This window comes from Bos mutus, chromosome 1 (assembly GCF_027580195.1).
Source record: "Bos mutus isolate GX-2022 chromosome 1, NWIPB_WYAK_1.1, whole genome shotgun sequence".
Classification (NCBI taxonomy): Eukaryota; Metazoa; Chordata; class Mammalia; order Artiodactyla; family Bovidae; genus Bos; species Bos mutus.
The window spans coordinates 115,750,596-115,778,523 of NC_091617.1; the positions used below are offsets into that span (position 1 = coordinate 115,750,596).

The 27,928-nt window shown below is 39.9% G+C and overlaps 3 protein-coding genes across 10 annotated transcripts in view; 2 read left to right on the plus strand and 1 right to left on the minus strand.

Moving 5' to 3' along the window:
• Window positions 1-7,685, plus strand: part of P2RY14 (purinergic receptor P2Y14) — a 64,452-nt gene extending 56,767 nt beyond the window's left edge. For all 5 annotated transcript variants that reach the window (XM_070374741.1, XM_070374736.1, XM_070374739.1 and 2 more), the window contains one exon: window positions 6,610-7,685. In XM_070374741.1, the coding sequence (XP_070230842.1) occupies window positions 6,636-7,649 (1,014 nt within the window). In that variant the 5' untranslated portion in view covers window positions 6,610-6,635 and the 3' untranslated portion in view covers window positions 7,650-7,685. The remainder of the gene's footprint in view (window positions 1-6,609) is intronic.
• MED12L (mediator complex subunit 12L) overlaps window positions 1-27,928 on the minus strand; it is a 361,400-nt gene that overhangs the window by 215,829 nt on the left and 117,643 nt on the right. The window lies entirely within an intron of this gene.
• Window positions 19,999-27,858, plus strand: GPR171 (G protein-coupled receptor 171). Of its 2 annotated transcripts, none has more exons than XM_005904785.2 (2): window positions 19,999-20,119; window positions 25,263-27,858. In XM_005904785.2, the coding sequence occupies exon 2, from the start codon at window positions 25,327-25,329 to the stop codon at window positions 26,284-26,286; it is 960 nt and encodes a 319-aa protein (XP_005904847.1). In that variant the 5' UTR covers window positions 19,999-20,119; window positions 25,263-25,326; the 3' UTR covers window positions 26,287-27,858. The 2 variants fall into 2 exon arrangements, with proteins under 2 accessions (XP_005904847.1, XP_014336629.1); XM_014481143.2 differs by having other exon boundaries at window positions 20,014-20,119; window positions 24,793-27,858.

The following is a 27,928-nucleotide window of genomic DNA, read 5'->3' on the forward strand; positions in this document are numbered from 1 at the left end:
CCAAAATGTTTCACATCATTTCATTCTCCTTTACCTGGATTTGTGGAATGAGGAAGATTTCCACCTAACAAAAGCTAATGCCTTATATTTTTTTAAATTGAAGTCTAGTTAATTTATGGGCTTCTCTGGTGGCTCAGCAATAAAGAATCCACCTGTGGATTCTTTGATGCAAGAGATGCAGATTTGATCCCTGGGTCTGGAAAACCCGCTGCAGAAAGAAATGGCAACCTACTCCAGGATTCTTATCTGGGAAATCCCATGGACAAAGGAGGGTGGTGGGCTATTAGCTTGTGGGATCGCAAAGAGTTGGACACGACTTAGCAACTAAACAACAAAGCTGATTTAAATGTTCCATTAATTACTGCTGTACAGCAAATATAAATGGATATGTGTGTGTGTGTGTGTGTGTGTATACACACATTCTTTTCATATATATATTCTTTTCCATTATGGCTTATCTTAAAATCCTTCTTAAATGAAGTCTCAAAAATTCAGGAAGTTTTGTTTATGTCCTCTGAAGCCTTAAGGTGAACATAATGACCACTTTCATTATAGAAATTCAGAGATAATCTCAGAAGTAACTTCCATGGGCAGGACTGGCTACACTTCCACAAACTGGCTCTCCAGAATGCCCCTTATTTCAGTAGATCATCATCCAGAGGTGCTTGTCCTTTTTCCTTCTCCCCCTTTGCCTGTCTCTCATCTTTAATGGGCTGGGACAAGCTGCTTAGAAACAGTAAATCAGCTCAGAGCCTGGGGCAGGGAAGGGAGTGTTGTTGGGCCACACCGAGACCTTCTTTCTTTCTGATTTATTTGGTTATTTATTTTTTATGTTATAGTATAAAATCAACATCCATATGTGAGTATCTCCTCCATCTGTGACAGGGTTTGAAGTTTGAGTAGGTCTCTTTATCAGGATACTAAATCACCTCTATACTTAAGGAGAGGAGACAGGACAGAAGGTACAAGGTCAAAGTAACACCTGTCTCTATTATCATTGTGTCCTATTATTCATCTCACATGTATTCCTGCCTTTTGATCTCCATGTCTAACTGGCCTCACCTGCTGTAGATACCTTAAGATAGTTTTTTCCACACATCTCTTGATCCATCACTGCAGAGAAGGCTGCCACACCCTGAGACACCAAGACCAAGTATGGCAAATTATGTACCGGGCGGTCACATCGCCCTGCCACCAACACTACTGTTCAAGAAACACAGACTCAAAAGCATGAAAATTACTGCTAACACTGTCTCGGATTTAGCTATAGCTCATGACCCATGTAAACTGTCCCTAAATTTGCCTCTGCTGTATCCAAACAGCAACCCAGGCAGCAGTAATACTCTCTTCTCCCGGTCAACACATCTAATATGGAAAGATTCTCATCTGCCATTACTTCAAAACAGGTCAAAATAGCAAGAAGATGGCATTTGGAGAAAAAGATCCAAGCAACAATCGAATATTCATTTCAGAAGGCACTCCTGCTCTAGAAGTTTGCCTGGGTCAGCTAGCCCCTTCCACCAATCTCAAATGAGGAAGGGAGAGGGAAGTGAAATGCACTGCAAGGCACATATGCTCAATTTTTGACACTGAGGAAACAGAGAACGTAGCTCTCGACCCTTGAGATCAAGGTTGTTGTTGTTGTTTAGTCGCTCAGTAGTGTCCAACCCTTTGCAACCCCATGGACTGCAGCCCACCAGGCTCCTCTGTCCATGGGAATCTCCAGGCAAGAATACAGGAGTGGGTGGCCATTTCCTTCTCCATAGGAATCTTCCAATCCAGCGATCAAACCCACATCTCCTGCATTGGCAGGCAGATTCTTTACCGCTAAGCCACCAAGGAAGACCTGGCATTGGGGTACACACAGACATACTGTATTTCAAATGGACTAAGTCACGAGACTCTGTGGAAAATGTCTTTATACACATTCCTAGAAGGAAAGGAAAGAAACGGTGGCTCTTACTAAATCATTTCTGAGAAATTTTTCACTATTACTCTGTATCAGTTCAGTTCAGTCACTCGGTCGTGTCCAACTTTTTGTGACTCCATAACCGTAGCATACCAGGCCCCCCTGTCCATCACCAACTCCGGAGCTTACCCAAACTCATGTCCATCGAGTCGGTGATGCCATCTAATCATCTCATCCTCTGTCGTCCCGTTCTCCTCCTGCCTTCAATTTTTCCTAACAACAGGGTCTTTTCCAATGAGTCAGCTCTTCATATCAGGTGGCAAAAACATTGGCGTTTCAGCTTCAACATCAGTCCTTCCAATGAACACCCAGGACTGATCTCCTTTAGAATAGACTGGTTGGATCTCCTTGCAGTCCAAGGGACTCTCAAGAGTCTTCTCCAACACCACAGTTCAAAAGCATCAATTCTTTGGCGCTCAGCTTTCTTTATAGTCCAACTCTCACATCCATACATGACTACTGGAAAAATCATAGCCTTGACTAGACAGACCTTTGTTGGCAAAGTAATGTCTCTGCTTTTTAACATGTTGTCTAGGTTGGTCATAACTTTCCTTCCAAGGAGTAAGCATCTTTTAATTTCATGGCTGCAACCACCATCTGCAGTGATTTTGGAGTGTAAAAAAAAAAACAGCGTCAGCCACTGTTTCCACTGTCTCCCCATCTATTTGCCATGAAGTGATGGGACCAGATGCCGTAATCTTAGTTTTCTGAATGTTGAGCTTTAAGCTAACTTTTTCACTCTCCTCTTTCACTTTCATCAAGAGGCTCTTTAGTTCTTCTTCACTTTCTGCCATTAGGGTGGTGTCATCTGCATATGTGAGGTTATTGATAATTTCTCCCAGCAATCTTGATCCCAGCTTGTGCTTCATCCAGCCCAGCATTTCTCATGATGTACTCTGTATAGCAGTTAAATAAGCAGGATGACAATATACAGTCTTGACATACTCCTTTTTCTATTTGGAACCAGTCTGTTGTTCCATGTCCAGTTCTAACTGTTGCTTCCTGACCTGCATACAGGTTTCTCAAGAGGCAGGTCAGGTGGTCTGGTATTCCCAACTCTTTCAGAATTTTCCCAGTTTATTGTGATCCACACAAAAGGCTTTGGCATACTCAATAAAGCAGAAATAGATGTTTTTCTGGAACTCTCTTGCTTTTTCCATGATCCAGCAGATGTTGGCAATTTGATCTCTGGTCCCTCTGCCTTTTCTAAAACCAGCTTGAACATCTGGAAGTTCAAGGTTCATGTATTGCTGAAGCCTGGCTTGGAGAATTTTGAGCATTACTCTACTAGTGTGTGAGATGAGTGCAACTGTGCGGTAGTCTGAGCATTCTTTGGCATTGCCTTTCTTTGGGATTGGAATGAAAACTGATTTTGCCAGTCCTGAGGCCGCTGCTGAGTTTTCCAAATTTGCTGGCACACTGAGTGCAGCACTTTCACAGCATCATCTTTTAGGACTTGAAATAGCTCAATTGGAATTCCATCACCTCAACTAGCTTTGTTCATAGTGATACTTTCTAAGGCCCACTTGACATCACATTCCAGGATATCTGGCTCTAGGTGAGGGATCACACCATTGTGATTATCTGGGTCGTGAAGATCTTTTTTGAATAGTTCTCTGTATTCTTGCCACCTCTTCTTAATATCTTCTGTTTCTGTTAGGTCCATACCATTTCTGTCCTTTATTGAGCCCATCTTTGCATGAAATGTTCCCTTGGTATCTCTAATTATCTTCAAGAGATCTCTAGTCTTTCCTATTCTATTGTTTTCCTCTATATATTGGCTTCTATAATTATTCTATAAAGAAAAAGTTGGCACTCATTAAATAATTTCTGGAAATTCTTCAGCATGTAAATACATATTAAATATTTAATATTTCTCTCTACAATGTACTAGGGCTTCCCTGGAATCTGCTTGGAATATAGGAACCCCAGTTTGATTCCTGGGTAGGGAAGATCATAGGGAAGATCCCCTGGAGAAGGGACAGGCTACCCACTCCAGTATTTTTGCCTGGAGAATTCCCATGGACAGAGGAGCTTGGCAGGCTGCAGTCCATGGGGTCACAAAGAGTTGGACATGACTGACCAATTAAGCACGAGATCTGCTTTTTAAAAAATTGTATATTTTAAACTGCAATGAATCCAACAATTAGTGAATACACAACATGACCCCCACAGCACACTGACTGAGGGGCAGTGTCCCCAGCACTGTGACCCCTGGGGGCAGTCTCTTAAGCTCTGTCAAACTGCTCTTAGACTAAGTTGCATCTTAGTTTCAGTGGACAATACCAATTATTTCCTAGATACAGACTCTGCTACAGTAAGCAGTTTACAATAGGAAACATAGACCCTTCACTTACCATCTAAATATAAAACAGGCCATAGAAGACTACAAAGAAGCAGGTCAACTACAAATCCATTATGATCAGATCCAAGTGAACAGGGCATTAGATTTCCCTCCAAAGGAAGTCCAAGGACTGGCAAAATCAAATGGCTAGAAATATTTCTAGTTTTGTCATATGCTCATAGGAAGAGTACACAGAAGCAAGATATTCTTTTGTGAGAAGCAGCACACAAAGCTTGCAAGTATGATTTTTATTTGCAATATGACTGAATTTCATATTCTACATTTCCAAATTTCACCTTCTCACACTTGCTTAAATTTATTGACCTAACCCTTCACTCACTTTGCAAGCACCATACGTGGCACCAAAAAAATAAAGATGAACAAGATACATTCTGTATCCTCAAGGAACCCAGTGTCCTCCACAATCTTTCTTTCCCATGATCCCTGACTAGATGTAAATTTCTTAAGAGGGATTCATGTCTTGTATTCCAAGACTGTATATTCATTTATTTCACAAATATTTTAAATATCTAATGTCCTAAATGTAATGCTAGGAATACAATGGTTAAAAAAAAAAAAAAAGAAAAAGACATGATCCCTTTTACCCTGAAGAAGCTTATAGTAGTAGAGGAAACAAAAAGCAAACACCTACAGAGACAAGTGCTGTGATAGAAGAAAGACACAGAACTATGAGCTCACACACAAGGGGCCTCACACTCAATCCACCCCAACCAAGGCTCATGGTGGCAAAGTGTCCTCAAGAAAGTCACAGCTTTCTTTAGCAAAGGATGATGAGAAGTTAGCCAACCAGGAAGGTAGTGGAAGAGTCTTCCACACAAAGGAAAGTTTGTGCAAAGATTCAAGGTGAGAGAAATCATGGAGCCTACAAGGTAGGAGGATTCAGAACAGCAGGAGCCTGTTGCTGGAGGTAGAATTAGCCGGATCAGACCAAGAAGGGGACTTCCGGTAGCTCAGGGTTTAAGAGTTAAAGAACTTTATCCTGAGGATAAGAATGAAGGGTTAAACAGGATGTTGCCATTACAGATAAGATGGGCAGCAGACATTTTCTTTGATACATCAAACAACCTTTCAAAAAACTCCTCACTCCTCATCTTCCTTGTGCCATAAATCATTATGTCCAACATCTGTGAAGACTACACAAGATTCCCTAACAAAAGAAGGTTCTGGGTAACACCCAGGACAGTGTTGCTCAATGAAAGTATGATGAGAGCTATATATGTAATTTTAAATTTTCTAGTAGCCTTATTCTTTAATATAAGTAAAATTAAGTGAAATTATGATTAATAATATATTTTATTGAAAGGTGTATTTCTAAAATATTATCTCAACATGTAATAAATATTAAAAATACTGAGATATTTTACATAATTTTCTCATACTAAGTCTGCAAAATTCATTGTGCATTTTACATCATATTTCAATCTGGATTGGCCCCATTTCAAGTCCTCTATAGCCACGCATGGCTAGTGTCTACCATATTGGACAATACAGACTAGAATGTACTTTGGGGAACATTTCTCAGAATGTTTAAGGTACTTCTATCATTTTTGTGTTTACTAATTTATAAAAGTATTTCAAATCAGCTTCTAAATGGGAAAAGACACAGAATATCTCAATTTTGAAAGGTACCCATAATCCTATACCAAAAATACAATTACATGTGGCTGTGTATGCTTGTAAGACATGGTCCTACGTCTAAAATATACATAGGGTGGGCTTTCTCAAAAGTAGGGTCTGTAACAACAGCTCTTAAACCTACTATGAAACAGATGCTGTTTTTATAGCTTTATTACCTCAGAGGCTACATTTAAATCAGTACTCCCAGAACTCTGGAGTTTTACAGGAAGCGCTATCATTTCAGGGAAATGCTGGTCTCCATGATTACCTCAGTTCTCAGGCTCTCCTGCTGCTTCCCTAATGTTCCTTTCCTGTTACCTGTCTACTCGATTCTTCCCTTTTCTAAAGGAAGGAAGAGAAGGTGAAAGGGAGGAAGGGACAGGTACCTAATGAATACAGCACAAACTTAGCCTCCAGAATTTGCTGGGCTTGTTTATATCTTGCTGGGGTTTATTATATCCTATCCTTGCCTGGAAAATCTCATGGACAGAGGAGCCTGGTGGCCACAGTCCATGGGGTCACAAAGAGTTGGGCACACTGAGCGACTAACACTTACTTACTTACTTGGTTATATCTATTGCCCTCTGCTTTTATTTCTCAGCAAACAACTCAGAGGTCGTGAGTGCCCTCTGAGTGACTCTTTCATATCTCCTTGCAGGCCACACCTTCAGAAGTTACCAGACCATGAATGCCACCAGCGTCCCACCTGCAGAGGGGTCCTGCCCCTCCAACGCCCTCATCACCAAGCAGATCATCCCCATGCTGTACTTCGTGGTCTTTGTGGCCGGCATCCTGCTCAATGGCATGTCAGGGTGGGTGTTCTTCTACGTGCCCAGCTCCAAGAGTTTCATCGTCTATCTCAAGAATATTGTCATTGCCGACTTCCTGATGAGCCTGACTTTTCCTTTCAAGATCCTGGGGGACTTGGGCCTGGGCCTCTGGCAGGTCAAAGTCTTTGTGTGCAGGGTCTCGGCCGTGCTCTTCTACATCAACATGTACGTCAGCATCGTGTTCTTCGGGCTCATTGGCTTTGACAGATATTACAAAATCGTGAAGCCTCTCTTGACTTCTTTCATCCAGTCCATAAGCTACAGCAAACTCCTGTCGGTGCTGGTGTGGAGCCTCACACTGCTCATCGCCCTTCCCAACATGATCCTGACCAATCGGAATGTCACAGAGGCCACACGCGTGAAATGTATGGACCTGAAGAGTGACCTGGGCCTCAAGTGGCACAAAGCCTCCAGCTACATCTTTGTGGGCATCTTCTGGATTGTGTTTCTTTCCTTAATCATCTTCTACACTGCTATCACAAAGAAGATCTTTAAGTCCCACTTCAAGTCCAGAAAGAATTCTGTATCAGTCAAGAAGAAATCTAGCCGTAATATATTCAGCATTATGTTCGTGTTTTTTATCTGCTTTGTACCTTACCACATTGCCAGAATCCCCTACACACAGAGCCAAACAGAAGCTCATTACAGCTGCCAGTCAAAACAAATCCTGTTCTATGTGAAAGAATTCTCTCTGCTACTGTCAGCTGCAAACGTATGCCTGGACCCCATTATTTATTTCTTTCTATGCCAGCCATTTAGAGAGGTCTTGTGTAAGAAACTGCATATCCAATTAAAAACTCAGCATGACTCAGAAACTTCCAAAATCAAAAGGGAAAATATAATACAAGAAAGCACAGATACTTTGTGAATTCCCACCTCCTTTCAAATAAAGTTCATGCATGCATACTGTAATCTTCAATTCTATAACAAAACAAAATGAATACACGTGTCCACAATAGTATCATCTCTAGGCATTACTATTCTTAGTGGAATAATAAAGGTAACAGGTAAGTTTCCATGCATATTTTGTAACATCAAAGAAAAAATAATACATTAATCTTATCCCATCAAAATAGAAGGTTTAAAAGTATAATCAGTAGTCTGGTCAGTTCATACAGAACTTTAAACAGCAAATACATAGGAAGCAATAAAGACAATTCACAGGTGTGTCTTCTAAAAACAAGAATTAATTTATACAATTTTTTTCAACAAGGTCATTAAAGACCAACGTAAAAGCAAGCAGAGTTGATATGGACTTATAGGCCAGTTTGTAGTGAAAAAGTCAAGTTTTCTCTGATTTGAAGAACCTGGGTAAGCAGACACTGAGAAAATTACTTAAGAAATCCCCAACTGATTTATTTCATCACATTTCAAAGGCAAGCAGATGTAAATTCTGTACACTGCAGCAAAAAGTGTAATTTTTCTCTGATAGCATTTTGAGGATAAGGTAACTTTTAAATTCTTTATATGAAGATTAGCTAAGCCACTTAATGAGCCTGGGGTTCTGGTCTTAGAATATGTTTAAGTGAACTCTACAGAGACAATCTAGGTAGTGTCATGGGTTGCGAGCAACTTCCTCTGCTCAATGGTATGGAAAAAATATATATAAAGGCTGACTGGGGGAAAGGCATATGCACACAAATACCCCCCAGGCTGGCAACATACATTATTCTCTAAGAGTAGAAAGAAAGAGTTTTCGTAGAAAGTAACTGGACTTTATAAAAAAGAAAATCTAAAATTTATGAGTGATAAATTACACATGAAATGAAAATTAACATATCACATTTTATGAAAAACAAATTTCATATGTGCAGATATAGGATATGGCTGCTGGCTTTGTGAGTTATCAAAGCTAAATTCTTTCCTTGCTATTAACTTGACTGAAGATATTTAGCCCAACTTTCAAATGTTCTTCTCAAACATTTTCGTATGTTTATTTTGTTTTTCAAGCTCTATCATATATGTACTAATAAAAAATATTTTTCATAGTGTCAATTTTTCCCTTAATAGACAAGATATTATTAAAAAACAGTACCAGATTTCCTCAGTCAAGACCTGGGTGGTTTCCTTAGTACACTCGATCACACATGCTAATAAAAGACACAGAAAGAAGGCATAGGAATACCCAGGTAAGAGTTATATAGAGTACTTTTGAAATCCTATTTGCCACTGACTTTTCAAAATAAGTATTTCTATGTTCTAGGACCTCATCAAATTTTAGACAAAAGTGAAAGGGCGCATTTTAAACTGAGGAAGATCTGGGAAGGTCTTCACACTCTGTATCCACCTTCCACTCTCTGCTCCCAACTCTGGGTCAAACACTCTCTTCCAAAAAGAACAAATCACAATTCTATCATAGGCATGCCCAGCAAAACTAAGCTTGCTATAGCATTTGTCTAGCTAAATATATTTGCAAAAGAAAGTAGCTTGTTTTTATTCAGTTTCCATTGTTCAGGGCAAATTATTACATACTGATGTTTAACATGCCCCTACTGCAGCACCATAGGAGAAACTGAAAGTATACAAGAAGATAGAAACCACCAAGTAATGCCTCTGTAACCACTGTGGCTAAGCAAATTGGAAATATGAAAGGCAGTATCTTTCAGGAAACAATATACAATGCAAATAAGGATAGGTGAAGCAAGAGTTGAATAACAGCTACTGCATATCAGAACATATCTTGTAAAGTAAAAGATCTATACTTGGAAAAGTGTAAGACACTGAAGAAACACAAACCAATGCAAAGATATATGGTACTCACAAACTGGAAGAATTAACACTGCTAACATGACCATACTACCTAAGGCAATCTACAGGTTCAATGCAATCCCTATTAAAATATCAATGGCATTGTTTACAGAACTAGAACAAATAATTTTAAAGTTTATATGAAAATACAAAGGCCTCTGAAAAGCCAAGATAAGCTTGAGAAAGGAAACCAAAGTTGGAGGTATCACACTCCCTGATTTCAAACTATACTACAAAGCTATAGTAACCAAAACAGGATGGTACTGGCACAAACAAAGACATATAGATCAATGGACTAGATAAAGGGCCCAAAAATGAACCCATACGTACACAATCAATTAATCTACAAAAAGGAGGCAAGAATATACAATGGAGAAAAGACAGCCTCTTCAATCAATGGTGTTGAGAAAACTGGGCAGCTATGTGCAGAAGAAAGAAACTGGACTGTTTTCTAACACCATATACAAAAATAAACTCAAATGGATAAAACACTGAAATCCAAGATTTGAAGGCATAAAACTTCTAGAAGAAAACACAGGCAGTACACTCTTTGGCAATGGTTGTAGCAATTTTTCTGGATATGTTTCAGGCAAGGGAAACAAAAGCAAACAAACTGCATCAAACTAAAAAACTTTTGTTCAGCAAAGGAAATAAACAACAAAGCAAAAAGGCCAGGAACTTTCACGCACTATCAGTGGTAACGTAAATGGGTAATGCCACTATGGAAAACAGTATGGAAGTGCCTCAAAAATATTAAAAATAGAACTATCAACAATTACACTTCTCAGTATTTTTCCCTAAAGAAAAAAAAAAAACACTTATTCTAAAAGATACGTGCATCCCTATGCTCACTTCAGCATCATTTGCAATAGTCAAGACATGGAAGCAACTTAAGGGCCCATCAATAGATGAATGCATAAAGAAGATGTGAGATACACACACACATACACACATACAGACAGACATATATACCAAGAACAAACTGGTGGTAGTCAGAGGGGAGGAATTAGTGAAACAAGTGAGGGATCAAAGAAGCAACAAACTTCCAGTTATATGGTAAATAAATCATGGGATGTGAATGTAATGTACAACAGAGAAATTAATCAATAATATGGGCTTCCCTTGTGGCTCAGCTGGTAAAGAATCGGCTGCAACGTAGGAGACCTAGGTTCCATCCCTGGGTCAGGAAGATCACTTGGAGAAGGAAATGGCAACCTACTCCAGTACTCTTGCCTGGGAAATTCCATGGACAGAGGAGCCTGGTAGGCTACAGTCCATGGGGTTGCAAAGAGCTGGACATGACTGTGCAACTTCACTTTCACTTTTCACTTTCATTGGTGACAGATGGAAACCAGACATATCAAGGTGGTCCTTCAATTTAAAAACTGAAGGAAAAAATTCAGATTAAGATTACAAACAAATCTTTGGATTTAACTTTTGAAGATCATTTAAGACTTTAATGAGAGGAATTTCTGTAAGAAATTTATCAGAGTTAGAAGTCAGATCATAAGGAGTTTATTCAAATATTGAAAAGTTAGGTAAATAAAAGCAATGAACATTTTTTAAGAAAGAAACTTAAAGGTCCATGGCTACAGTTAAAACAAAACAGAACAATAGAGCAACAGCAAAAGTGGATTAATCCAGAAACTTCTGAGATCAGTACTAGTTTTTAAATTATTTTGTGTAATATGTTCTAGTTTATAAACAAGACTTGCAATACGTATTTGCTGCAGCTAAAAGAATACAACATTTAATCACTTCATACAAGCTGCTGCTGCTGCTAAGTTGCTTCCGTTGTGTCCAACTCTGTGCGACCCCATAGACGGCAGCCCACCAGGCTCCCCCATCCCTGGGATTCTCCAGGCAAGAACACTGGAGTGGGTTGCCATTTCCTTCTCCAATGCATGGAAGTGAAAAGTGAAAGTGAAGTCGCTCAGTCAGGTCCGACCCTCAGTGACCCCATGGACTGCAGCCCACCAGGCTCCTCCGTCCATGGGATTTTCCAGGCAAGATTCTGGAGTGGGGTGCCATCGTGTTCTCCCTTCGTACAAGCAGTGTTATGAAATGAAGCATTTTGAAAACTGGCTTATGGCAAACACAAACTATGTTTTGTTAAACTACTTCTTTCAGGAGTGAGAGCTTAACAGGCAGGAAGGCCAGGGGTCTTCAAATAGAGGAAATAGGCTGCAAGAGTCAGACATTTAACTACAAGTGTTGGATTTTTTTCCTCTTAAAATTCTGTGTTGCCATGACGATACCTGGTTCCACCTGAACTTAATTTTTCTCAAAACTTGAGCTAACCAATGCTTTTTTCTTATGGAAATGTTTTTCTTAAGTCATGTTAATGAAACTATGTATTTGCTTTGGAATCTACCTTTCTTCAAACTGGTTCCACCTAAAATGAACTTTTGGCTGATAACAGCTCAACAAACCACTATTCATACCAATTGTTTTATGGCTGGGGGACGACACACCTGTGCCATCCTATCTCAAAAATGCATATTGTGGGAGAGGGGCCAGGTGACACTTAGTCAGCCTTGAAGTGTTTCTCTTAATTGATTGATAGCTTTCTAACCGACATAAAACAGCTTGCTAAAATTAGCAAGGGCGGGCACTCTCCGTCCCCCTTCTGATGTCTATGTCAGAAGCTTTCTCTGTCCCATTTTATACTCTAATAAAACTCTGCTATACAAAAGCTCTTGACTGATCAAGTCTGGTCCCTGGTCCCAAAGTTAAATCCTCTTCAGAGATCACAAATCTGACACAGTTTACCATAAGCTATCAGGAGGATGTCCTGCCATAAAGTGATGATCCATATGTCACTGAAATCTTGCAGAGAAGAGGTGACCAAAAGGAAGTAGCAGCTTTTACTGTTGAAAACCACAGAGTATCAGATCTTTCCTACCCCAATACACAAACCCTCAGTGCTGTTACCCAAAGGAAATCCCATGTCATTCTGGGTAGATGGTCTGTTATGTTTATAATTTGTATTTTTATAATTGTATGACATCTCTTGATGTCATGGATATTTTCTGTACTAATAAAGTTTATTTTTTCTCCATATTCAAAACACATGGGTAGTAGCAACAGGACAAAGGACAGAATAGAGAAATAATGGCAGAAATTTCCTATCAACTTAAGTGGAAACAAAGCTTAGTTTAAGGGTGTTTTCCAGAATCCCTAGATTAATCTTTTATGTGACGCTAACGTGGAAAGGTTTTATCATTTGTATGTGACCCCACTAAAAAACTAAGTCATATATGGCTAGTGCCATATAAACTAGTCTTATATGGCTTGTGCCACGTAAGAGATTTGCTGGCTAACAGACTTGAATGTCAGAGAAGGCAATGGCAACCCACTCCAGTACTCTTGCCTGGAAAATCCCATGGATGGAGGAGCCTAGTGGGCTGCAGTCCATGGGGTCCCTAAGAGTCAGCCAAGACTGAGCAAGTTCACTTTCACTTTTCACTTTCATGCATTGGAGAAGGAAATGGCAACCCACTCCAGTTTTCTTGCCTGGAGAATCCCAGGGACGGGGGAGCCTGGTGGGCTGCCATCTACGGGGTCTCACAGAGTCGGACACGACGGAAGCAACTTAGCAGAAGCAGCAGCAAACTTGAATGTCCACAGCTGTGGGTATGGGTTCCGTTAAAAGGCAGGTGCAAGGGCTGCAGCTGATGGAACCAGGCCTGAGTTTGTATTATTTCGCCAGTCACCTTCCATGGTGTTAGTTTTAACTAATAAAAGGAAGTTACCTGCTCTTCTTTTGTGGTAGCAAAATGAAAAGGGATAAAATAAAAAGCAAATTATGCTGTATCAGATAATGAGGTAGCACTAAAAACACAGTAAGTCAATAAACCAAATCTGTCTTTCTACCTGCTAAACCAGAGTCTCTCCTCAGACTTCCCATCCCAGAACTAAGACCATAGTCTGCTTCCCGCCAGGCCCACTCCTCCGCGATTTCACCTCTACAGTTGTTCCCAACTGCCCATCTCTTCTGGGCCAATTCCAGATCCTCATTGCCTCTCACCTAAAAAGACTGTGAGACCCCCAAACTGGATCTTGTCTTCCACTTTTCCTCTCAATCCAGCCCAACATACTCCAACGCCCGCAGGATCACCTGCTACTACTGAACTGACCTCTCCTCACACAACTCTCCTCAGCTCTCCACCACTTACTAACTAAAGCATCCAAGATGCACCAGATGGCTCCGAGATTTGGTCTCAGCCTTTTCCTCACACAGACCCTGCACACACACACTCTATGCACTCAGACTGAGAGCCCCAAACACCCTCCCCACACCAAAACCCAGTTGCGTGCATCTTTCCCCGAGCCTAACTCCGCTCCCTCACTTCTCAGAAGCAGCTCTTCACCTCCTTTGGTCAAAAGACCACTTCCTGGATCCCCACAGGCTCTGACAGCCCACAGTCTACCTGTAACCCCTCAATTCTGTCTTGTCCTTACCATGCCTTCTATCCTGTGACATTCTAAAAGCAACAAACCCTTTCTGGAGAATGGAAGCTAAGGAGGCAGCCTGTAGTCAAGAAATAGTTATTAGAACTTTTCTTAACCACTTGACCAAAAAACAAAGATTCACATAGCAAGGGCAAGGGAGAATTGCTCTAAAAACCTTCTCCTGGAAATTAACAACAGTGTTCATAAAATGTGTCAGTTCAGTTCAGTCGCTCAGTCATGTCCGACTCTTTGCGACCCCATGAATTGCAGTACACCAGGTCTCCCTGTCCATCACCAACTCCCAGAGTTCACCCAAACCCACGTCCATCAAGTCGGTGATGCCATCCAACCATCTTATCCTCTGTCGTCCCCTTCTCCTCCTGACCCCAATCCCTCCCAGCATCGGAGTTTTTTCCAATGAGTCAACTCTTCACACGAGGTGGCCAAAATACTGGAGTTTCAGCTTTAGCATCATTCCTTTCAAAGAACACCCAGGACTGATCTCCTTTAGAATGGACTGGTTGGATCTCCTTGCAGTCCATGGGACTCTCAAGAGTCTTCTCCAACACCACAGTTCAAAAGCATCAATTCTTCGGTGCTCAGCTTTCTTCACAGTCCAACTCTCATATCCATACATGACTACTGGAAAAACCATAGCTTTGACTAGACAGACCTTTGTTGGCAAAGTAATATCTCTGCTTTTTAATATTCTATCTAGGTTGGTCATAACTTTCCTTCCAAGGAGTAAGCGTCTTTTAATTTGATGGTTGCAATCACCATCTGCAATGATTTTGGAGCCCAAAAAAATAACATCAGCCACTGTTTCCACTGTTTCCCCATCTATTTCCCATGAAGTGATGGGACTGGATGCCATGATCTTCATTTTCTGAATGTTGAGCTTTAAGCCAACTTTTTCACTCTCCTCTTTCACTTTCATCAAGAGGCTTTTTAGTTCCTCTTCACTTTCTGCCGTAAGGGTGGTGTCATCTGCATATCTGAGGTTATTGATATTTCTCCTGGCAATCTTGATTCCAGCTTCTGCTTCTTTCAGCCCCGCGTTTCTCATGACGTACTCTGCATAGAAGTTAAATAAGCAGGGTGACAATATACAGTCTTGACATACTCCTTTTCCTATTTGGAACCAGTCTGTTGTTCCATGTCCATTTCTAACTGTTGCTTCCTGACCTGCATACAGGTTTCTCAAGAGGCAGGTCAGGTGGTCTGGTATTCCCATCTCTTTCAGAATTTTCCACAGTTTATTGTGATATACACAAAGGCTTTGGCATAGTCAATAAAGCAGAAATAGATGTTTTTCTGGAACTCTCTTGCTTTTTCCATGATCCAGCGGATGTTGGCAATTTGATCTCTGGTTCCTCTGCCTTTCCTAAAACCAGCTTGAACATCTGGAAATCCACGGTTCATGTATTGCTGAAGCCTGGCTTGGAGAATTTTGAGCATTACTTTACTAGCATGTCAGATGAGTGCAATTGTGCGGTAGTTTGAGCATTCTTTGGCATTGCCTTTCTTTGGGATTGGAATGCAAACTGACCTTTTCCAGTCCTGTGGCCACTGCTGAGTTTCCCAAATTTGCTGGGATATTGAGTGCAGCACTTTCACAGCATCATCTTTCAGGATTTGAAATAGCTCCACTGGAATTCCATCACCTCCACTAGCTTTGTTCGTAGTGATGCTTCCTAAGGCCCACTTGACTTCACATTCCAGGATGTCTGGCTCTAGGTGAGTGATCACACCACCGTGATTATCTTGGTATCCTGCACTTCAAAAACTTGTTACTCAAACTGCACAAGAAATGGATCATATCATACTCAAGCGGGGGGCGGGGGGGGGGGGGGATAATTTCAGTGACTAAAAAGACACAAGATAACCTTAAAAAGTTCTTTTTAAGGGACTTCCCCAGCTATTAATTATTTTATAACCATGGACCAAATAGCACAGCTATACCTCCCAACTGAAAGATGAGATGAATCGTATATTGATCAGCTAACACTGTGCAGCCAATAAAAAGGCAGAAAATCAAAAGCACCAGACAGGGGAATGACACAATAGACTCAGCCACCCCTACAATCAAATTCACATTTTAAGAAGGTCCAAAACACCTCTGTCTTCAAAATATCCCCAAATTTTTACCCTTCGCTTCATTAAAAAGGGAAAACTGAAGCAGAATATAAACAATGCAGAAAGAAAACTGTAACCTGTTAGCAGCTCTGCATCTACATCTCACTTTAAAACTACTCTGTCTAATCACATCTGTCACTATCAGATCTGAAGCTACCAATCTAAGAGTTAGGAAAGAATGTCTTTGGACTAATTCAGGTGGGAAAGGGGATTATCCACCTTTAAAAAACAGTTTCAAAATGCACACCTAAAGCACAATGACTCCAGAGAGAAGGGTGACTTGGAGCAACAGAAGCTGCTGGAGAAATGCTCCAGATACAGGCATTTGTTAACCAAAAGAACAGCCTCCTGCCTGAAGATCATTTGAAAATTCAGGACGCAAACTATTTTGAACTATCAACATCTCAAGTTGCAAACTCCGAGAGGAAAGTGTGGCACAAAGGTGCCTGTTCCACTGCCCAGTAGCACTGAATTTCAAACAGTCGTAAACACTAAATGTGTGTGCATTTGCAGGTGGGAGGAGGGGATACAACTGACCTGGTAGCCTCTTTCTTTGACCTGGCACTAAAGTTCAAACAGTTGTAAACACTAAACGTGTGTGTGTTTGCAGGTGGGAGGAGGGGGATATGACTGCCCTGGCAGCCTGGTAACCACATTTTCCATCCAACACTTTCATCTGAACTAGAATAATTAAGTGCTGGGGAACACTGGGGTCTAACTGTGCAGCATGGAGCAAGGCCTCAATTTCCCTCATGTTCTAGTTTCCCCATTTGTAAAGAGAAGCTCCGCCTCTATTTTACAGATTTCTTCAAAGAAAATAAATTCTCAAACGTGTGTTCCTGGCTGTGACAGTGGCTACCTACCTCAATAATCTTTTTTTTTCCTTCCTCATTAATTCCAAAGGCTACCATGCTATGTTTGAAAAGCAAATTTTAAGAATGTTACACATTAGAAACGATGCTTCTATTGAAATACAGTTGTTTGGTATTTGCACTCAACAACATCAAAACTATCATTTGTGTGGATAAAGGAGAGACTGCAAAAAGATCTTTTCTGTCAATTCATGGGGCAATTTACTTTCAATTTTTAAACATACAAAATATTCATTAAAGTAAATGCTTCGTCATTTCTTAAATAAAAAGTATTGCCACAACCGAGGTAGGGGAAAAACAACTTCCCCTCACTTCTGCCCACTTGGGTTTCTGAAATACTGGGTTAGTGATGATGCGCAATTTCCTAGAACGCTAAGAAAATACCCACTGACAAGCACTTGCCCTTAATGAAACAGAAAGAAGTGATTTATGGAAACTCAAATGGAACTAGTGTTAAAGACAAAAACAACAGTGGACAGCAGGCCAAAAAAGAATGCTTCTTACCCTGTGAAGAAACTTCTACAAAACGCCAGGGTGCCTCAAGCTCACTGTCAGGAATGAGGAAGAACATGCTCAGTTTCACTATTAAAAGACTGTGTGATGTTAGTCACTTCAGTTGTGTCCAACTCTTTGTAACCCCATGGATTTTGGAGCCCAAAAAAATAACGTCAGCCACTGTTTCCACTGTTTCCCCATCTATTTCCCATGAAGTGATGGGACCGGATGCCATGATCTTCGTTTTCTGAATGTTGAGCTTTAAGCCAACATGCGACGTTTTTGGGGTCGCACAGAGTTGGACACGACTGAAGCAACTTAGCAGCAGTAGCATACCCCAAAGTGAAGAGGGAAGTACACATATGACTGTCTAACTAAAAAAAAGAAAAATAAACTTTACCAAAAACCTTTGATTTCAATGTTTCTTCATATCATATTTTAAAACCAGTCACCACTCAGCTGGCAGCCACCTGTATCTCAAATTCTTTCCATCTCACCTTCACCATCCCCCAGTGAGTGTAAACCCTGATCATAACTGCTCACTTAACTTGACTACTACAAAATACAAGTGTATTTTTCAGTGAGTCCTAGCCAGTAATGATGCACATATTAGTGTCTTAAAAGAGAGAGCATTTCGTATTATGATGAAAGTTAACACTGGTTCCTAACCCAAATCAAACACAAAGTTTGAGAAAGACTGGCACTTTTTCCCACTAATTTCTAAGTGAATATATGTAAAAATTATTCTTTTGCAAAATGATAATAACTATCTGAATTTGAAAGACCACCAGTGTATCTGAAACCAATGGACAGTGTCATCGTAAGTGTCCTTATAGAAGACTGTTGTTTTCAAAAGTTCCCTAGATCCACCTTACATTCCCTCCAGCTTGACAGTTCTCATTTAGTCTTTTAGAGATTTTTCTTTTGAAGAGTGAGTACCAAAGGAATGCATTTTAGATCCTAGCAAAGCTTCTTCTGACTATTATTTAGAAAACTAAGAATTACTAGGAGAAAAAGAGAAAAAGCCAAAGTACCCACCAGGTCAATGAAGCAACAGAAAAACCAGATCAGATCCCACCCCAAATGATCAGGTAATGATTTGCTTTGACAAATCACCTTGGCCCACACAACTTACTCCCTCAAAGGACGAAGAAACATTTATCTAATTTACATGTACATCAGAGGGTCCCTTTTCATACAAGTTATTAACTACTAAGTACCTGTCTCAATTCATTATGCCGTTGTGGCCAAGTTGACAAAAGTACATTGCAGGTTTACTCTCATAACTTAGAAAAACAGGTCCAATACATTTTTGAATAAAAAAAATTACCAACTATAAAACAGTGTGCACAACATGGTAACATTTTTATGTGGGCATGCTGTTGTTCAGGCACTAAGCTGTGTCCAACTCTTTGCAACCCCATGAACTGCAGCATGCCAGGCTTCTCTGTCCTTTGCTATCTCCCCGAGTTTGCTCAAACTGATGTCCATTGAGTCAGTGATGCCATCCAAACCATTTCATCCTCTGTGAGATGATGTGAGATTATGTGAGCATACTCAGAAAAATTCTAGAATGTATATATCAGCCATCACCACTGGTAGTCCAGTGATTAAGAATCCGCCTGCCAGTGCAGGGGACATGGGTTCTATCCTTGGTTTAGGAAGTTTTCACATGCCACAAGATAATTAATAAACCCTGTGTGCCACAACTACTGAGCCCACATGCTCAACTACTGAAGCTGGCACACCCTAGAGCTCCGGCTCCACAACAGAAACCACGCCAATAAGAAGCCCATGAATGGCAACTAGAAAATATTCCCCGTTCACCGCAGCTACAGAAAGCCTGCACACAGCAACAAAGACCCGGCACAGCTAAAAAAAGTTTTAAGTAATTGATTAAAATAAATAAATAAACAAAACAGAGCCAGAAAATGTATGTAGCAAAAATGTTAACCGTGATTATCTCTGTACATAATGATTTTCCTCTTGTATTTCCAAATTCTTCTTAAATGAACAAAAAAATGAAGACAAAAAAATACACTATATCAGACTCTATTAAATCACATATTTTTTGTATGTTAGCAGATGTCTCACAGCAGTATTAAAACTGCAACAATTTTTTAAATTATCATTTTGAAAGCTGATGAGTATCAGTATATATACTAAAGAAATTCTGCTTAAACACCTGGTATCTTTAACTCATAACACCATTCAAGACGCAAAAATTGGCGTTCTTTAAAATCATTATGATGAAAAACACAGCTTGAGTGATTTCAAAAAAACATAGGTATTACAACAGATGAATAAAAATCTTTCCTCTACAAAAACAAACAAATCTTAATTCTTGAAGAAACCTTGTACAAAATTGAAAAGAACTTCTTGAGGAGGCTTTCATAAAGGTAAAATATTTTTTTAAAAAAGAAAAGAAAAAAACACAGTTAAACTATTTGCAAACCACAGTTTCATCTACGTCAATATGCAACATTTTAAAACCACACAAAAAGGAAAGGAAATTTTTAGTGCAGCCGGCAGCCCTACAGCGGGCCTGCTACCGCTGAAGCTAGCCAAACAGCTCATGTTTCTCTGAAGACTTGGAGCAAGGCCCACTGAAGCACGGAGAATACATCTCCAGGTATGTCTTCCTAAATACTTAATATATTCAGTGTCTTTACGTGGCAGGGAAATCTATGATTTTCAGTGCTTAAACCATGTGAGCTGAAAATGCCAACATGTAATAAGGTTGCTGTAGAAGGCGGCACCAATTATTAAACTCCAAATAGATTCTCAGTGTGAACTACACTGTAATTTTCTTCTACCTGAAGACCTCATCCATCCCTTTAAGAAAGACAACTTAATTCACACAACACTGAATACTACTTCCTGATGGGTAAACCGAACTAGTCAGTAACTCGATTTTAAAACTGGATGGATGAAGGCTATGTTGTAGTTCTTCACCACAGGGCACAACAGGGCTCTACAAACACTGTGATAGGTAATTTCTAGAAAATTCCATTGTGACTTCTGTAAAGAAGGATCTAAGCAACGGGCACTCTAAAACAAAGGAAACACTAGAAATTTCTTGATTTTGCTGGAATACACCTGGGCACTTTAGATGTCCACAGGCTAATAATTGGTTAAAAAAATATATTCATTGAGCACTTAGTTTTCAAATTCATGATGGAAAACCCAGAATGCTATTATAATTTAACAACTATTAAATATTTGATATGACCAAAAATTTTAAATGAGAAGTGTGGGCTTCATTGCAAGCTAGCTGGAGGTTCAAGAAAAACAACTGGGAGGCCCTGCATAACTCTCAAGCAGTATTGAGTGAATAGTTACATTGTAATTATTTTTAAATAAATTACCCATGGCTGGTTACTTCCAGATATACACAGATACACAGAACACAGAAGTCGCTCAGTCGTCGGACTCTTTGCGACCCCGTGGATTGTGGCCCACCAGGCTCCTCGGTCCATGGGATTTTCCAGGCATGAATACTGGAGTGGGTTGCCGTTTCCTTCTCCAGTTCCAGATACACAGTACACTAACTGATCAAAACTAATTAATTCTCTAATCCTCTCTTTACCACGTAGTCATCTATAAAATGAGACTTTACTGTATGAGCAATAGGGCACTCAAAGAAACGCATTATATGTTACGATCATAATGTAACATTCGAAATACAAGAGCCTAGGCCAAAATCTTCAGAGAAGGCAATGGCAACCCACTCCAGTACTCCAGTACTCTTGCCTGGAAAATCCCATGAACAGAGGGCCTGGTAGGCTGCAGTCCATGGGGTCGCTAAGAGTCAGGCACGACTAAGCGATTTCACTTTCACTTTTCATTTTCATGCATTGGGGAAGGAAATGGCAACCCACTCCAGTGTTCTTGCCTGGAGAATCCCAGGGACAGAGGAGCCTAGTGGGCTGCTGTCTATGGGGTCGCACCGAGTAGGACACGACTGAAGCCACTTAGCAGCAGCAGCAGGCCAAAATCCTAGCCTGTAAAGGAACAATGAGCAAAGGCGGGAGGTGACAGTTCATCTACACTGACACTAGCTTTTGACCCAGAGAACAAAAGAATGTCCAGAATAAATGGTTAATAAATAAATGGTTATTAGCAAAAGTCAAGTCATAAGGATGTCAGTAAAACCTAGAACAGACTTCAGATCTGAAGGGCTTCCTTTAGGCATTTAGGATAGGCAGAATGGGGGCTGGGAAGGATACAGGCAGAGAGCCTAGAAAATGATCAACAAGGTGAGACCCTAGTCTGCTCCAACAAGCCAGGGAACCCTGGCCAACACCCAGGAGCCAGACCTCAGTGTCCTCAAACCCAGGGACTGGACCAAATGTTATAAATAAGGGTTCCCTGCACTCTGGCAGTCCTATGAGCCCCAAATGCTATCACAACAAAAAGTACAAAGGAAGGAAGGAAGTGCTCCCAGAACAGCAGGGGTCCCACCAACTAAACTGCAGAGTTGGGAGGAAGACAGTGCAGATGACATGGAGAGACTACAAACAGGAATTCTGAAAGAAAAGAAGGTTTAAGCTTAAAAGATAGGACCGAGATTTTTTTTTAATATATCTATTGTAAAATGAAACATCAAAACACACAGAGCCTAAATGTCGTTCATTAGTATTTAGGGGAAAAATTAAGAATGAATATTTTATTTCTGGTCTTTTACATGAAAATTTTTAGACTTATAGTTCTAAAATAAAGAACTTAGTAAAGGTTTGATATTATAATAAAAATAAGTATTATATGATACCACTTATATGTGGAATCTAAAAATAATGGTACAAATGAACCTATTTATAAAACACAAAGAGTCACAGATGTATAAAACAAACTTATGGTTACCAAGGGTAACGGGGGGAGGGATAAACTGGGAGATTGGGACTGACATAAACACACTGCTGCTGCTAAGTCACTTCAGTCGTGTCCGACTCTGTGCGACCCCATAGACGGCAGCCCACCAGGCTCCCCCGTCCCTGGGATTCTCCAGGCAAGAACACTGGAGTGGATTGCCATTTCCTTCTCCAATTCATGAAAGTCAAAAGTGAAAGTGAAGTTGCTCAGTCGTGTCCAACTCTTCTCGACCCCATGGACTGCAGCCTACCAGGCTCCTCCATCCATGGGATTTTTCCAGGCAACAGTACTATATATAAAATAGATAACTAATAAGGACCTACTGTAAGCACAGGGAACCCTACTCAATACTCTGTAAGGACTTACACAAGTTAAAAAAAAAATCTAAAAAAAGAGTCGATATATGTTTGCTGTACAACTAAAATTAGCACAACATTGTAAATCAAGTATACTCCAATAAAAATTATTACTCAAAATAATAACAATAACCACCATTATTATTGTTATTATTACTGAGACACAGTTTCAAAGTGGTTTTGAACATGGCTTCTAAGATCAGACTGGCTGGCTGGGAATCCTGGCTCTGTAGTTTACCAGCTATACAACCTCAAGTGCTACTCAACCTCATGGTGCCTGTTTTCTCATCTATAAAACAGGGATACAAATGACCTAATTTTGTTCCTTTTTATAGCCAAGAAATATCCCATTGTATATATGTCCACTCATCTGTCAGTGGACATGTCGGCTGCTCCACGTCCTGGCTACTGGAAACAGTGCTGCAGCAACACTGGGGCGCATGGTCTTTTTGAATCATGGTTTTCTCAGAGTATATACCCAATATATGGGCTCATGGATCACATGGTAGCTCTATTTTTAGTTTTATAAGGTACCTCCATACTCCAATTTAAAAAAGGTAAGGGAGACAACATCTACATAATAGAAATAATAAAAGATTAAATCAGTACATGTAAAGTATTTGGCATGGTACCAGATACAAAGAATGTGTTTGATGACTATCACTGAGTTTAGTACAGAATGATGTTATTCCTGGACTCTCAAGTCCTATCTCAAGTAGGGAAATGGGAAAAACATGTACTCTTTAAATGTCCCTTTAATTTAGAAAGCTTTATATACATCTGCCTTATCCATCCACTTACATATTGTCTCACCCCAAGATGTACCCAATGGATCATTAAATAATTAAGAGAATTAAGATTCAAAAAAGCTTCTAAAGTTTTTATGTTTTTAAAAGGAAGTTTCAGAAAAATGGCCTTCTTAACTCCTAAAGTTACTGGTTGCTATTTTTAAAAGCTGCACATGAATTTTTTTTCTTGCTAAAACACAAAACCAATCTTCTGATCAATAAATCACAGGAAGGAAATTGTTTAATATTCATGAGAATGGTGCCACAGCCCTAAGAGCATGAGTTTATGAAGCCTAGTTTGTTTAACTGATGCTATAAATCATCCAATATTCCAGATACAGAGGGAATATGACAAGACTTTGTCACTATCAGCGATGATCACAGTGGTTCCAAGGGCAGGACTTACACACCTGGCCCTGACTGCCTTGAAACCCACAATGAAAGAAGAAAAAAATAAACCCCTCAAGTGCTCAAGTTAGATGTTTTGATACTTCTATATATATAACTGAGCTTCTCTTCTGAGAATTTGTTACCAACAATCATATACCCTTGCCCTAGAAACCTTTAAAATATAATCTTCGTCAAACTTCTTGACCAAGGAAATATCTATGCGAGCACTGTTCAAGAGAAATATAAAGCAAACCACAAAGCTATTTTAAAACTATCTTGCAGCTACACTTAAAAAAAGCAAAAGCAGGAGAAATTAATTTTAATAATATATTTAACCTAATGTATCAAAAATATCGTTTCACTATATGCTCAATATAAAAATTAATGACACATTTTACTAACTGTTGCACTACATGCATAAAATAGCACAATTTTACTCCTTAAGCCTTTGAACTGTGACCAGCTCAAACTGACTTGTGCTGTAAGTGCAAAGTACAGACTGGGTTTTAAAGATTTAACGTAAAATATTGTAAAAATAGTGCAAGTAGTAACTAGTAGTTATAATATTTCATACTAAATTTTTTTAAGACCCAGTATGTACTTTGCACTTACAGCACAGGTCAGTTTGGACTGGTCACTTTTCAAGGGCTTAATGGTCATCTGTGGTTGTAGGTTACCAAACCAGACAGGACAGGTCTACACCATCATAATCCAGAACATCAGGCAAAGACCAGATACTAATCCTACAACTTCTTCTGTTAAAAAAGAAAAATGAAATGAAATTCTGATTGTAAAACTGTTCTGGTAGGTTACACAACAAAAGGCCTATTATTTAAATAAAAATCTTTTAGATTTTAGTACAATTTTCTGTCCCCTCTCACCTCCCCCTCTCCACCTAGGTTTCTCCAGCATGAAGAGTTCATGAAACCTATGAAAACAAAAGCCAGGAAGCCTCATTGAGAGCAATTCAGGCTCAGCCACAACCAAACCTTTTGTTTCCTCTATTTCTCAGAAATTCAGTTCACTTATCTCCTCTACAAACTAACTTCCAACCCAACTGGTTACAAACAAGCTATCAGGATGCAAAAGTGTGAAGTCAAAAACATCCCTTCTAGCAGCAACCTACACGGGATTTCCCAAAATCACAAAATCAGACCATGGAAACCCCATGCTTCCTTCCTTGTAATCGAAGATGTTCCCACCAATTCACACATCAAGTAACTTCACCAATAAAATTCTAAGAAGCAGAGTGATTGCGACCATGGTTTCGGGAATGCAATTGTGTTTGAAGAAAACAATTTCTAATTTGAATTACTAACCTCCCTTCCCTCTCATTCGTTTTCTTTTCTTTTTTTTTTTTTTTTAACAGATTCTTTGGAGCTTTTTGTCTTTGTTTTGTTCTTTCTGGACGGTCATCCCTACTGTCCTTGAAGATGACCAACAGTTCTACCTTCTGCCCAGTTTACAGAGACCTGGAGCCATTCACATATTTCTTTTATTTAGTTTTCCTCATTGGAATTATTGGAAGTTGTTTTGCAACCTGGGCTTTCATACAGAAAAACACAAATCACAGGTGTGTGAGCATATACTTAATTAATTTGCTTACAGCTGATTTCCTGCTCACTCTGGCATTACCAGTGAAAATCACTGTTGACTTGGGTGTCGCACCCTGGAAGCTGAGGATATTCCACTGCCAAGTGACAGCCTGCCTCATCTACATTAATATGTACTTATCAATAATCTTCTTAGCATTCGTTAGCATTGATCGCTGTCTTCAGTTGACATACAGCTGCAAGATTTATCGAATACAAGAACCTGGGTTTGCTAAAATGATATCAGCTGTTGTGTGGCTAATGGTCCTTCTTATAATGGTGCCAAACATGATCATTCCCATCAAAGACATCAAGGAAAAGCCCAACGTGGGCTGCATGGAATTCAAAAATGAGTTTGGAAGAAACTGGCATTTGCTGACAAATTTCATAAGTATAGCAATATTCTTCAATTTCTCAGCCATCATCTTAATATCTAACTGCCTTGTAATTCGACAACTCTACAGAAACAAAGATAATGAAAATTATCCAAACGTGAAGAGAGCTCTCATCAGTATACTTTTGGTGACTACAGGCTACATCATATGTTTTGTTCCTTATCACATTGTCCGAATCCCATACACCCTCAGCCAGACAGAGGTCATATCTGACTGTTCCACCAGGATTTCACTTTTCAAAGCAAAAGAGGCCACACTGCTCCTGGCTGTGTCCAACCTGTGTTTCGATCCAATCCTGTACTATCATCTCTCAAAAGCTTTCCGATTAAAGATCACTGAGACATTTGCTTCCCATAAGGAGTCCAAGGCTCAAAAAGAAAAACCAAGGTCTGAAAACAATGCATAAAATACAGGATTTTTTTGCATGCTATAATTTCTTGCCTCACTAGACAATTAAGTGTACAAACTCCTGGGAAGGAGGGGAAAAAGAGCCTCCATAAGTAAAAATACAGGCAGAGGGCAAATGCGGTTTGGTTTACTGAGAAACTGTTTCTGAACACAAGCCCAACTGTACTCTTGTGGTTGTTGATGCTCCTTAATACAAATGTTTGTACAAAAAAAAACTAAAAAGTCTTGTTGAACCAATATAAACCCTGCAATATCCTTAAAACCTAAATGAGTTCTATAACACAGAGTCCGAAATATTCATTAGGTATTCATTTAAAGACCTGGAGCTGACTTCTGATAGAAATATGCAAAATACTCTCTATGTGAGTTGCCAGAAAGCCCTTTAGCAACACAGTTTAAAGCCCTTTAGATCACTTTAAAAAAAAAAAAGGGCAGGTGATTTCTTACCTGAAACCACGTGAGCCTGATTGATTTTTAATCCATCACTTAAAAACAGTAACTTTTTGGCTCAATGCTCCAATTTTTAACATCTAAGTGTGTCCTCGGAGAAGGCAATGGCACCCCACTCCAGTACTCTTGCCTGGAAAATTCCATGGGCAGAGGAGTCCATGGGGTCTCTAAGAGTCGGACACGACTGAGCGACTTCACCTTCACTTTTCTCTTTCATGCATTGGAGAAGGAAATGGCAACCCACTCCAGTGTTCTTGCCTGGAGAATCCCAGGGACGGGGGAGCCTGGTGGGCTGCCGTCTATGGTGTCGCACAGAGTCGGATACGACTGAAGCGACTTAGCAGCAGCAGCAGCAGTGTGTCCTAGCACAATAGCTTACAATTTTTTACTTATAAAAAGGCTCGGAAAAACATGGTTTTTGAACGTACTATAGGATATCCTTATATTTTAACTATAGGTTATAAATAAAGATTGTTCTACTGTTAGTAATGACAAATCCAGTGATTTCTTATTTTTATTTTGTAGCAGTAAAGAACATACCCCATAACATCTTCAAGTGGGGGGTCATTGAGTTATACTAACTGCTAAAACCACTGTTTTGGAACTCACATCAAAGGTATGGAAAACTAGCACCAGTCAAATAGTCTTGAAATAGACACGTCAGCTCCACATTGCAAGGACTTATTAGAAAGAAATGCAGCATGAGCTTAGCTGAAGTGTGCCCCCCAGGTCCTAAAGATGAGCTTGACCCCATGGGGGGCCAGCCATGTAATGTATGCGTGACTCCACTCTCAGGGTCACAAGCCATTGATCAAATTCTCTCAAATGCGAGTAAAGCAGAAAGGATTCAGTAGATGGTATTAAATGAAGACTTATTTAGGGAAGGAAGACTAAAAAATTAAGATAAGCATATACAAGACTTTGTATTGTTTTCGCTTCAATTATAAAAGCCCATATCAAAACCATCAGTAATGCAATTATTAAGAAATGGTGTTGTTTGAGCAAAAACAAACACGTAGACACAGAGAACAGAGTAGTGGTCGCCAGAGGAGAAGGGCTGAGAAGGATGACATGGGCAATGGGGATCGGCTGGTGGCGACAAAGGGAAACTCAGTTTGGGTGGTAAGCACGCTGTGGGGGATACCGCAGTAGAAATAAAATGTTTACACGTGAAACATCTCTAATGTTAT

What these genes read in the sequence shown, in the direction of transcription:
- GPR171 (XM_005904785.2), top strand. Translation starts at nt 25,327, where the DNA reads ATGACCAACAGTTCTACCTTCTGCCCAGTTTACAGAGACCTGGAGCCA.